The sequence below is a fragment of the Trichechus manatus genome, unplaced genomic scaffold (assembly GCF_000243295.1).
Source record: "Trichechus manatus latirostris isolate Lorelei unplaced genomic scaffold, TriManLat1.0 scaffold00048, whole genome shotgun sequence".
Taxonomy (NCBI): domain Eukaryota; kingdom Metazoa; phylum Chordata; class Mammalia; order Sirenia; family Trichechidae; genus Trichechus; species Trichechus manatus.
In genome coordinates, this window is record NW_004443984.1 from 9,112,417 (window position 1) to 9,125,656 (window position 13,240).

At 48.5% G+C, this 13,240-nt stretch overlaps 1 protein-coding gene across 2 annotated transcripts in view; it reads left to right on the forward strand.

Moving 5' to 3' along the window:
• Nucleotides 1–10,303, forward strand: part of KIF17 (kinesin family member 17) — a 59,696-nt gene extending 49,393 nt beyond the window's left edge. Inside the window, exons 12-15 of one of the 2 annotated variants that reach the window (XM_004377167.2) lie at nucleotides 3,333–3,591; nucleotides 4,914–4,984; nucleotides 8,998–9,115; nucleotides 10,125–10,303. In XM_004377167.2, the coding sequence (XP_004377224.1) occupies nucleotides 3,333–3,591; nucleotides 4,914–4,984; nucleotides 8,998–9,115; nucleotides 10,125–10,303 (627 nt within the window). The remainder of the gene's footprint in view (nucleotides 1–3,332; nucleotides 3,592–4,913; nucleotides 4,985–8,997; nucleotides 9,116–10,124) is intronic. The other variant, XM_012555773.1, reaches the window with a different exon arrangement.
• The last annotated feature ends 2,937 nt before the right edge of the window (nucleotides 10,304–13,240 follow it).

The following is a 13,240-nucleotide window of genomic DNA, read 5'->3' on the forward strand; positions in this document are numbered from 1 at the left end:
ATATACAAAAATTAACACAAAATGGATAAAAAACCTAAATGTAAGAGCTAAAACTATAAAACTCTTAGAAGAAAACACAGGTATAAATCTTTGTTACCTTGGATTAGGCAATGGTTTCTTGGATGTGACACCAAAAGCATAAGCAACAACAACAAAAAATAATTGGACTTCATCAAAATTAAAAACTTTTGTTCTTCAAAGGATACTATCAAAAAGAGAAAACATAACCCATAGAATGAGAGTAAAGATTTGCAGATATCGTATATCTGATAAGGGACTTATATCTAGAATATATAAAGAACTCTTACAACTCAATAATACAGAGACAACCCAATGAAAACATGGGCCAAAGGCTTAAACAGGCATTTTTCCAAAAAGATATTCACATGGCCAGTAAGCACAAGAAAAGATGCTCAACGTCATTAGCCATCTGGGAAATGTAAATTAAAATCACAATGAGATACCCTTTCATTCCTACTAGGATGGAGTAGTGCAGTGAGTTTCTCTTATATATGGTCTTTCTAGCCCTGGGTTTGTAATTCTGACAAAAGTATGGTTGGGCCACAGTCTGTGATTGGTCTCCTTTAATCACTTTACAGGGATTGGTTTGTTTACTAGTCGGAATGGTGGTGTGTAAAACCACCCAGTAGCATCGAGCGACTTGCAGTTCACCAAAGGGATTGGTCGTTTTGTGGTCCTGCTAGGAGGGCCACACCTTGAAATTGACAAGGAGTTTGCTTATATAGGCAGCCAACCCCACAGAGGTTTAGAGAGAGAGAAAAAGGTGAGGAGGAAACCTTAAGATCAAGACTAGCCTGGTGTGGTTTGGACCCAGGGTCCCTGCAAGGGAAACCTCCTAAAAGAGCTATACTATGGGTCAAGGGCTATACCACTAAAGACAGTGAGAGGCCAAGGAAGGGCCCTTAGTGGTGAAGAAGCCCAGGAGGGGTCCTGCAGCAGAGTGGCCTAGGTCAGCAGAAAGCTGCTGCTTGCTACACTGGCTATGAGCTGGGCCAGTTAGCAGTGGAGAGGCTGACGGTGGGGAGGCCAAAGTCAGAGAGGCCTGCACTGCTGAGAGGGGGCCTGCTTGTACGGCAGAGAGACCTGCAGCATGGCAGACAGCAGCTAAGAGAGCTATCCTGGTTCGAAGCTGCCCTGCACTGAAGGAAGGGATGTGCTCTCTACTTCGGAGGAGACTTCCATACGTTGCCTGTGTGCCTCCTAATCCTGATCCCAAGTTATAGCCTGTTACTTCGAAAATGATGCTGAGCTCAAGTTATATGTAGCCTGTTACTTCCCTAGTACACCACAGAACTGTGAGTATGGTCTGTGAGTTCTGTGTGGCTATTGCAACAAATTATCAAGCCCCAAAGAGAAGTAGAGAGTGCTATGAGGGGAATGACTGGTGTCAAAAATGGTGAAGAAGTTGGAGATGGAGGTATGTCTAACCTCCATTTCATAGGAACCATCTTGGTGCTAATCCTGATTCTTATCCCTCATGAATTTAGATGAGTCTCACTACATTACAGATGGCTATAATAAAAAAAGATAATAACAAATTTTGATGAAGATATGGAGAAATTAGAACCTTCATACACAGCTGGTGAGATGTAAAATGGTACAGCCACTTTGGAAAACAGTCTGACAGTTCCTCAAAAGGTTAAACATAGAGTTACCTTATTACCCAGCAGTTTTACTCATAGGTATATATATATTCAAGAGAAATGAAAACATGTTTACACATGAATGTTCATAGCATTATCTGTAATAACCCAAAAATGGGAACAGTCAACTGATGAATGAAAAAATAAAATGTGGTATATTCATACAATGGGATATTATTTGGCAGTAAAAAGAATGAAGTACTGATACATGCTACAACATGGATAGACCTTGAAAACATTTTGCTAAGAGAAAGAAGTCAGTTACAAAAGACTGCATATTGTATGACTCTGTTTATATGAAATATCCAGAACAGGCAAATCTATAGAGACAAAAAGTAGATCAGTGGTTGCCTAAGGCTGAGGGGTGCAGGGGAAAATGGGAGTGACTGCTAATGGGTAAGGGTTTTTTCCCTGGGGTGATGAATTGTGCTAAAATTGATTGTGGTAATGGTTGCACAACTCTGTGAATATGCTAAAAATCAATGAATTGTATACTTTAAATAGGCAAATTGTATAATATGTGAATTATATCTCAGAGCTGTTATAAAAATCATTGTGAATTATTTCAGATGTACTATATATGTATATATATGTATATATGTGTATATATATATAAAAAGATTATTACCATGAACACCACGCATCTACCATTCAGCTTAAGAAATAGAGCATTATTAATTTAGTTGAAGTCCCCGTAACCCCCTTCCTGCTGGCTGGCCTGCCCACCTGTGTCCCACCAGATATCCTCTGTTCTCGATTTGGTGATTATCAGTCCCATAAACTTATTAAAACATTCTTCTTTATTGGTCAAACTGTACCTGCTCTTTGAGGAAACAGACTGTGCACCAAGGGGTCTTGAGGCTCGGGGAGGGCATGGTTATAGTTGAAGTTGGGAGTCATCTGTGTTTAGGAGGGGATTATTGGAGGGCCACATGGGCAGAACTGGGCCTGAGACCAAAAGAATCTGGAAGCCATGGTCAAGTCAAGGTGGGACTTGATTCTTAAGTCCAAGGCTTGTCCAAGCTGGAGAGAAACCAGCTGTTCACCATTCCAGGTCTGGGTCAATGTCTGCTTTTGCCACTGGCCTCCTGTGTGACCTATATAAGTCATTGTTCGTCTCTAGCCTTCAGTGCCCTTATCTTTACAAAGAAGGGATTGTACAGGATGATCTTGAGGGTCCCTCCACCTCCAGGGAGTCTCAGAATCAGGTCAGACCTCGCTGTGGTCTGAAGATTGTAGAAGAGGGAGAAAGAGGACTCAGTTGAGTCTGTTGCTCCCCTTAGAAAAATCATTTGTGCAATTCTATAAGATCATTTAGGACTGTGGTGACTATAGGGTTGTGTGGGAGTATTTTTAAAAGACTCCCGAATAAAATGTATGGGTGTGGGATAGTGATCAAAGTCTGGCAGATGGGGTTGATGATCACCCTTTTTTTAAAACTTTTGCAGGGCTGTGGACAAAGTAGGTGCTCATTTAAATGATGGGGGGAGAACTGGGAGGATACCTGAATGGATGGATGGAAGGATCGGCAGGTAGCAGGGAAAGTGGATGAACAGATGGAAGAACAGATGGATGAGTGGCTAGCTGGAAGGAGTAATGGGTGAGATGGTCAGATGGATGGGTAGGGGGGCTTTTCCCTGTTCACTGCTTGTCATGCTTTGTTTTCAGCTTCGGGCAGCAGAGGTGGAGATCAAAGATCTGCAGTCAGAGTTTGAGCTGGAGAAGATCGATTACTTGGCCACCATTCGTAGGCAGGAACGTGACTCCATGCTCTTCCAGCAGCTCCTGGAGCAGGTGCAGCCCCTGATTCGCCGAGACTGTAACTACAGCAACCTGGAGAAGATTAGGCGCGAGTCCTCCTGGGATGAGGATAATGGCTTCTGGAAGATCCCTGAGCCTGTCATCATAAAAACGAGCCTCCCAGTAGGTCAGGAGCTTGGCTGTCCCGTGAGTCCTCGAGGCCCTCCCCACCCTCCGTCCCAGTCTGCCATCCTGCAGACAGGAAGTGTTACCTATGTGACCCCGGGGATCCACACGGTGGGGACCGGAGAGCATGGTGTGTTCTGGAGTCAGACAGATGTGGGTTGGAATTCTGGCTCCCCAACTCCCTGTGTGACTTCTCTGGGACTCAGCATCTTCACCTGTGAAAGGGGGATTAACAACAGTACCTTAAAGACGGCTATGAGGCTTAAAACGTGTAATACAGTGAAACCTGTGAGAGCTGGAACTCAACAGGACTGCCTTGCTTTTCTGGGTTTTGCAAGTTTTCCGCCTTTGACAGGGTGCAGTCTTACCACTTTTCTAGCTTGTGTTTTAGTGGAAAATATTTGAGTTTTCCTTCTCAGACCAGTTTCCGCCTTATACAGGTTTCAGCTTTCGCAGGTTTTACCGTACATGTAAAATCCTTAGAGCAATGGCTGGCACTTAGTAAGTTCTTGATACCTTTTATCATTATCAGTTACCACTGTCATTATTTCATCTTCACAACAATCCTGTGAAGTACATAGAACAAAGATCATTATACCTACTTTACATATGAGGAAACTGGATCTCAGAGAGTTTAAGTGACTTACCAGAGCCACAGTCATAACAGTGAGCTATAGACTTGGGGGGTAGGAGAGGTGGAGAAACAGCTATTTAGCATTCCAGAACTGGTTCAACATCCACTTTCGCCACTAGCCTCCTGTGTGACCTTATGTAAGTCACTGTCTCTGGCCTTCAGTCCCCCATCTTTACAAAGAAGGAGTTCGACAGGATGATCTTCAAGGTCCCTCCACCTCCAGGAGTCTCCAAGTCAAGTCAGATCTCACCGTGGTTTTTTCTCCAGCCACTACCTGGCTCTTGCCCATTCATGGAGCGGTGGGCAGCTCTTACATCCCACCACATCCCCCAGTGATCCTCCCTGTCAGACAGTGTTTGTCCAGGTCCTCCATCTCTGATGTGTGTGGATGGCCACTAACACCCATTCCTGCTGAGATTCAGCTGGTTCCATTTCCCACAAACTGGGTGGCGGCAGCCCCCGCCTAGGCTGCTGTGTTGCCTGGAATCAGGGGGCAGCTTCTTTGGCATCTAGCCCTCCTGTTGTCTGTTTCCCAAAGTCATTCCTGGCCTTGGTCTGGGCAAGTGTCCTCCCCTGGCCTCCATGCCTGAGCCGGGCCTGACCCCTGCCTTAGGGGAGAGCCCTGAGCCCAGCCTGTCACCCTCATCCTTGCACCTGGCAGCAGTGACTCAGCTTTTGTTTTCTCATAGCAGTTCCAACAGGGCCACCAAACAAACCAGTCCGCAAAACCTCTGCAGCAGACAACGGAGAACCAGCCATGGTAAGGGCCCTGGGAGAGTGTGTGAGGAGTGGGGAGGTCACAGGCTTTGCCTGCAAAGTGCGGTGTTATGGGGGACCTGGACTTCTATTTTTGTTCCACTTAAGGATTAAAGCAGGAGCTAGACCTGGGCCTTTTCTATGTAACCCCTTTGGCATCTAGACCCCCATCCCCAGAGGGAAAGTAGATGGTTCAAGGTGGCCCTCCTGCTGGTGAAGGGTGGAGGCTACACTTCAAACCCAGAGAACACACAGCACATTGTGGTCCCCTGGGCCCAGGCTGGTATCTTCAGACCAAGAAGGGTCCTCAAAGGGCCCATGAAACAGTAATCTGGGTCCTCAAGTCATTTTATTTAATATTTATATCTCCCATATTTTGTATTACACATGAAAATATATCTTTAAACCAGGATTTGGCAAACTTTTTCTGTAGAGGGTCAGCTGGTAAATATTTCAGGCTTTGCAGGCCATTTGGTTTCTGTGGCAACTACTCAACTCTGCTGGTAGCATGAAAACAGCCATAGATAATATTTAAGTGAATGTGTGTGGCTGTGTTTCATTTAAAGCTTTATTTACAAAAACAGGCTGTGGGCCACATTTGGCCCACAGGCCATAATTTGCTGAACCCTGCCTTAAACTATTGCAGATGTTCCAGAAAACCCACACAGAACATACCTTTACAGTCATAAGGCCACTGTTAGCTAATGAATTCCACTCAAGCACCTGAAATGGTGGCTGCAAAGAATGGTTCATGCTGGTCTCAAGCTCTGATTGGCTGCTTTTGACAGCTTAACTTCTTAAAAACGGGAAGTTGTTGCTGAAAAAAAAAAAATTAACTTGGGACCACAGAGGGACTGTATTAGTCAGAATGCTTTTAGTTCCAAGTGATAGATGCCCAGAGCAAACAATCATAAGCAAAACAGGGTATTTGTTGGTTCATTTAAGTGGATTAGTTTCAGGCATGGTTGGATCTAGGGGTACAAATAGTATTGTCAGGATTCTGTGTCTTTCTTCACCTCGTGTCTCTACTTCCCTTAGTATGCTGGCTTCAATCTCAGCCGGCCTTCTTCACGTGGCAGGAAGGATGGCTGCTGGTAATCCATGATCCAAAAGGAAGAGAGACCCATTCTCTTGAAGCATCCTTAAGCCAAAGCTTGTGGAAAGATTCTGACTGGATCTGCCTGGGTCATGGGCCTACTCCTGGATCAATGACTATGTCCAGGAAGATGTAGTTCTATGACTGGCCCAGTCTGGGTCACATGTCCACCTGTGTAGTAAGGGGTAGGAGTGGCTGAGTAGTGGTGTGTCTTACTCATCTAGTGCTGCTATAACAGAAATACCACAAGTAGATGGCTTTAACAAAGAGAAATTTATTTTCTCACAGTCAGGTAAGCTGCAAGTCCAAATTCAGGGCATCAGCTCCAGGAGAAGGCTTTCTCTCTCTGTTGGCTCTGGAGGAAGGTCCTTGTGATGCATCAGTCTTCCCTTGGTCTGGGAGCATCGCAGCGCAGGAAACTCAGGTCCAAAGGACGCGCTTTGCTCCTGGCACTGCTTTCTTGGTGGGTATGAGGTTCCCATGTGTCTCTGCTCGCTCCTCTCTTTTGTATCTCAAAAAGAGATTGGCTTAAGACACTATCCAATCTTGTATACCTCATCAGTATAACTGCCGCTAATCCATCTTATTATGTCATCGTGATAGAGTTTACAACACGTAAGGAAATCACATCAGATTACAAAATGTTACACAATCATACTGGGAATCATGACCCAGCCAAACTGATACACACATTTTTTGGGGGACATAATTCAATCCATGACATTCCATCCTTTGGCCTCCCAAAAATCACATCCTTGCAACATGCAAAACATAGTCATCCCATCATATCATAGCAAAAGTCTTAAATCAACTCTAAGTCCAAAATCTAAAAGCTCCTCTTCATCTGTGAATCTAGAATATAAGCTGTCTGCTCCCAAAGGTACAGTGGCAGAACAGGCACAAGCTAGACATTTCCATTACAAGTGGAAACTGGAGGAGAAGAAGGGATAACAGGCACCAAGCAAGTCAGCAGGACACATTATGTTAGCCCTCAAGGCTTTGAAAATAATCTTCTGTTCTCTGAGACAATTTACACAATAGCCCTGCCCTCCAGACTCTAGGTATTGGCCACAGTCTCTGGATTCTGAGTGGAAGCCCCTCGGCCCTGGGCTTCAGCTCCGCTTTCCAGGCCCACTGGGACAGCAACTCTGCTCACTTGGCTTTAGGTGCACCATTCCCCTAGTCCCATCAGAATGACAACTCCACCCTTAGAAACACCAGAGGTCCTGGCAATACCTTTTGAGACTGAGGCAGCTCAGCTTCTTGTGTTCCTTGTCTCTTCAGCTTTCTCCTTCTTGTGGCCTCTCGGCCCTCGGGCCTCATGCCCGCATCTGTCTTGCTGAGGCAAGTGTTCCAAAGCTCGGTGCCTCCACCAATAAGTGCCTGGAGGCACCCCACTCTACCAGAAAGCCTCCTGTGCACAGGCACTCAGCTCTCTCGCTCTGTGGGTTGGCTCCAGTGCCATCTCGCACTGGTCTCCTGGTTCTGCTGTTGCCAGTTCTCTGCTGCTGCCGCTTCTCTGCTGCTGCAGGTTCTCTGCTGCTGCTGGTCCTCTGCTGCTGCCGCACCTATATCCATTCACAGTTTCAAAACTGCTTCCACATTTTATGCATCTGTTAGAGCAGCACCCTACTCTTCGGTACCAAATTCTGTCTTAGTCATCTAGTGCCGCTATAACAGAAATACCACAAGTGGATGGCTTTAACAAAGAGAAATTTATTTTCTCACAGTCAAGTAAGCTGCAAGTCCAAATTCAGGGCATCAGCTCCAGGAGAAGGCTTTCTCTCTCTGTCGGCTCTGGAGGAAGGTCCTTGTGATGCATCAGTCTTCCCTTGGTCTGGGAGCATCTCAGCACAGGAGCCTCAGTTCTAAAGGATGTGCTCTGCTCCCGGCACTGCTTTCTTGGTGGTATGAGGTTCCTATGCATCTCTGCTTGCTTCTCTCTTTTATATTTCAAAAGAGATTGGCTTAAGACACTATCCAATCTTGTATACCTCATCAGTAGAACTGCCGTTAATCCATCTTGTTGCATCATAGTGATAGAGTTTACAACACATAAGGAAATCACATCAGATTACAAAATGTTACATAATCGTACAATACTGGGAATCATGACCCACCCAAATTAACAGACACATTTTTGGGGGGACATAATTCAATCCATGACATGGTGTCAGGACAGTATGAATGGTAACCCCACCAGGACCAGATCAAGTGGGAGAAGGTGTTCCCTGAAGGAAAAGATTCAGGTTGAAGAGAACAAGTCCACTATAAACAAAAAAAACCCCAAACCCGCTGCAGTCAATTCCAACTCATAGCGACCTTATGGGACAGAGTAGAACTGCCCCATAGGATTTCCAAGGAGTGGCTGGTGGATTTGAACTGCCAACCTTTTGGTTAGCAGCTGAGCTCTTAACCACTACACCACCAGGGCTCCAAGTCCACTATGGCAGTGAAAAATAATAGTGATGAAAGGGTTGGGACTCTACCTACAATGATCATAAATGTACCCATGTACTGAGTACTGTACTACCTTTTCTATGAAGTGATAGGTTTGGGGTGTAAAATATCACCCATACCCCTGTTGGCGCTGGCAGGATACCCTGTATTGAGGTTTGCCTGATTCAACCAGGGAAGAAGGCACTTCCCATCCCAAGGAAGGGGTGAGAGGTAGGCTTGCCAGGAGACTGTGACCCCCCTGGCCTTAGCTGCCTGGGATCTTAACCCTGGAATCCGGGGTCTGTGATAAGGTACACCAGAGTGGGCAGCGACTGCTCCACCCCTGTGACACAGGCTAGGGGAGGCTCAGAGCAGCCCCCACCCCACCAGGCTTCCAGAGGCCACTGAGCCCTAAGTAAAGGCCCAGATGAGGAGTGCACAAACAAGGCAGCTTTACCCATGGAGACTGGAAATCCTAGCAGGAAGAAGACCGCTACAAGCTGATGCTCAGTCGGAGTGACAGTGAAAATATTGCCAGTAACTACTTCCGACCTAAGAGGGCCAGCCAGATCCTCAGCACGGATCCCATGAAGAGCCTCAGTGAGTACCCCTGTTCTTGTGCCCAGCCTCCTCTCCTCTAGCCTCTTCCCCAGAGCTATTCCTGGCCCTCTACCAACTGGCAGAGGCATGACGGGTTGGATTCGGAGGTCAGGCAAACCTAAATCCCTCTCTGAGCCTCAGTTTTCTCAGCTATAAAATGAGGGTTAACACCTATTTTTTGGGATTAGACGAGATGAGGTGAGGAAACGGCCCAGCCCGGGGCCTGGCACAGAGTAGGTGCTCAGTCCATAGTCTCCTCTTTCTCTCCTTGGGGGAAGGTGCTGTGTTTGATTTATCTGTCTCCCTTGCCACAGAGTCGGCCCTCAGCACACAGCTTGGGGCCGGGGCATGGGGTTGCTGGCCTGTGTCAGTTGCTCACCTCCTTCCTCAGACCTGGTGCTGGGAATTCCTCCATCTGGGGATGATTACCTGTATTTGTCAAGGACCACTGAGCCAGGGGACAAGAAGGGCCACAAAAGCAAACAGTTATAAAAGAAAGAATTGAAAATCACTTCATCCTTCTGCTTTTAAACTTAAAATCAAAGACGACAGAGCTTCCCATAAATATAAAAAAAAATTCATTCTGTAGTGAGGCTATTTAAGAGACAGAGCAGGTGGAGTTGGGGAATGAGGAGAAAATAGGACAGGAAAGAAACTAGCATCGATTGAGTACCTGGCACTGTGCCCATGTTACAGATGAGGAAACTGAGGCTCAGAAAGGTGAAGAGACTCACCCAAGGAGCTGGGCTTTGAACCCAGACTGGTCTGGCTTGAGATCCCAGGCTGCCTCAGTCTGAGGCTCGAGAACTCCAAACCCCCAGCCCGGATCCTTGCACTAGGATGTAGTGCTGAGTCTGAGACCTCGACCAGAGCAGCTTCTCAGAACTTGGGGTTCCAGCTGCAAGACTGGGGCCGCTGGCTGGGAGGGGTTGGGCCAGCCTCTCACCCTTCTTTCTCTCCATTCCCAGCATTCCTGCCTTACCAGCACCTTCTGCCTTCTTCTCCACAGCTCATCACAACTCACCACCAGGCCTCAACTCCCCCCTCAGCAACAACTCTGCCATCTCGCCCACCCAGGCCCCCGAAATGCCCCAGCCCCGGCCCTTCCGCCTCGAGTCCCTTGACATCCCCTTCACCAAGGCCAAGCGCAAGAAAAGCAAAAGCAACTTTGGCAGTGAGCCTCTGTGACCACAGCTGCCTGTTGCTGCCCTGCCGCTGGGCTTCCTTGAGACTGCCAGGCCCTCCCAGCGCAGCCCCAGCCAGGCCTCCCCCACCTGCCCACCACAGAGACCCAGGGCCCCAGGGGGGCCCTCAGCCCTGGGAAGACATAGTCCCTTCCTTGTTCCCTAGAGAGCCCAGCCAGGGCTGAGCCTCTGCCTGGGGCGTGAGCCCCTCAGAGGCTGGACCCACTCCAGCTCTCCACACCACATCAGTGTTTCCACCTGCTTGCCTGCCTGGAGCCTGTGTCTGTGCCCACCATGTTGGTCCCTGCCTCAAGGGGCTAGGGAGCCTCAGCCCTGCCCCAGCCCTTCCTCGGGGCCTTTCCAGTGGCCCCAACAGTGTGCAGCAACCTTCATGTGCATGAAGCTCACCATCTTGGCAATTGAGAAGTGATGCCCCACTTTCTGAGGGAAGCCCTGCCAAGGAGCACCCTTCTGAAAGGAGATGGGTCTGAAGGAGTCCTCGTGCAGCTGCTCTTGTCCTGCCTGCTGCCTCCTGGTCTGTGGCCCTTGATTGTGCAGTGGCCCCAATAAACTGCCTTTTAAGGACAAACTCCCCTGCTTGATCCCTGACAGTGTCCCTGGGCGCCCCCCCCACCCCCCGCCATGGTTGCCTGGCCTGCATGGGAACACCATTTCTGGGTGGGGGAGATGGTAAGAACAAAGGCTCCAGGGTTTCTATGTAGCCCCCTGAAATCATGAGTATAAGTGCATTTTTCTGGGGATATTGTGTGAACTTTTCATTAGATTCGTAAAGTTGTGATCTTGGAAAGCAGAACCACTGTTTTGGAAAATAGAGGCCATGTCTTGCTGAGGCCAGGGAAAGGCCCAAGTATTGACCATCCTCAGGGGCTGCGCCTGATCTGGGCATCCTGACATGGCCAGAAATGAATCCAGGTCTCCCTGGATACCTAGGACACCCCCTCTCCTTGCCCAGTGTATCCCAGGCCTCCTGGGATGGGGGAAGCCTCACAGTCTGAGGGGAAAGGCTTGGCCTTTAGTGCTGTCCTGACCTTCATTTCACTCCCTGTGCCTCATCTGTGAAATGAGGATGATACCCACTCATAGGGTTGTTGTGAGGGTTAAATGTGATCCTGTGTAAAGCTCCCAGCACACAGTAGGTGCTCCATGTTAGTGCCTCTTTCCCTGTTTTGTATCAGTTACTGTGCTAGGCCCCACCAGGCACAGATCCGAGCCAAGGAGCCCACACTCCGGAGAAGCCAGAGTGGAGGGTGCTGAGGTAACGTCAGAGACGAGTCTCACTAGAGGCAGGCTGTAGGGTGTCCTTTGAATTAGAGGAGGCTAGGTTAACTCTTTAGTGGTTAAGAGCTTGGCTGCTAACCAAAATGTTGGCAGTTTGAATCCACTAGCCGCTCCTTGGAAACCCTATGGGGGCAGTTCTTCTCTGTCCTTATAGGGTTGCTGTGAGTTGGAACTGACTCGATGGCAACGGGTTTTGGTAGGTTAAGTCTTTAGGGGAACAAGAAGTGCCCTTGTGAAGGGAGCAGCACTGAGTGGGTCTGCCGCAAAGGATGGGGAGGATCCCGGGAGGCTTGAGTGTGGGGCGGGTGTGCCTGGTAGGAGCTGCATGAGCAAAAGCCAAGAGGTGGGGAAGCTCAGGGAATGTTAAAGGCTGGAAGATGGCGGCTCCGTGGAAGCCCTGAGCAGGGACTGAGGGGGATAAGGCTGCAAGGTGAGTTGAGGTGGATACCTGAGCACGAAGAGCCTTTGGGACCCTTGAGCTGTGCCAGACTCCTAGGCACAGATTGGCACAATTGGGTCTGAGCTTGAGGTGAATTGATCTCTGCAGAGGGAGAAACAACTGGGCAGCTATACAGGAGTTTTGGGTGAGAATCCTCACCTGGCATTGAGCCACTAGGGGTAGAGAGGAAGCAGAATACTTAAGGGAGTGCTTGGAGGGTTTTGATTTTTGCCCCTCATTCTTGGCTTGGTGGACAAATGTAAAAGGTCAGAAAAGAAATGCCGCCTTTTCTTGCTACTATTTCCTTCACTATTTGCCCCAAGACTGTGGTTGAGACTCAGAGATCAGTTGAGACCTTGGAGCTGCTTGTGCTAGCTTTTACTCAGACACATGGTGGGACTGAGCCAGGTCTGAGGTGAGCTGGGTGGCCTTTGTGTCATTCTAGCATACTGAGAGAATGTTCAGCCTGGCCCTATGGTGCTAAGCGCTTAAAAACCTGCTTTGAAAAAAACCTGCCCTCCCAAAAGTCCAGAAAGGAGAGAAATGGCTCTCCCAAAGGCACACAGATAAGTAGGGAGCTAGACCTAGCTATTATCCCTACTTTCAGCCAAGGACACTGGCCTGGAGAGACATGTCCGGGTAGCAGTGCTAGTGGATGTTGAACCTAGCTCTGATTCCAAAACTGTTGTTACCAGAACTTTTAAATTGCTAGGCCAGTCCACCGCCTGTCCATGGTGCCTCTAGCGTGGGCCACCAGGCTGGGCAAGACAGGACCGTGCCTGGCACCTGGGTCCGTGAGCGCTAAGAGATTCAAAACGCTCCTGTCCCTGATCTTATTTGTGCAACCTCTTCTCCCTGGGAACTCAAGTTCCCAATCCTGAGTCTGCCCTGGCCTCCCACCAATGAGGACCCAGGAAATGGTCCGGGGTGGCCACCGACGCCGTCCTAGACTCCTTCCGGGATGCGACGGACAAGCCCGCAGAGGCCAGGGTCAGTGTGATGAATGAAGAAACGGAACCCACTGCTAAGTTCCTCAGGGATGGGGTTTCGGGACCAGGGGGCGGGAATCCGGTGGGAGAAGCCAAAGGGCGCTCAGCTTTGTTGATTGGCCACGGCTATAGAGCTGTCTCTCTAGGATTGCGCCTTTTCCGTTGGGAAGGCGGAGCCAAGAGCCCCTTCTGCCAATAGAATTAAGAGAATCCG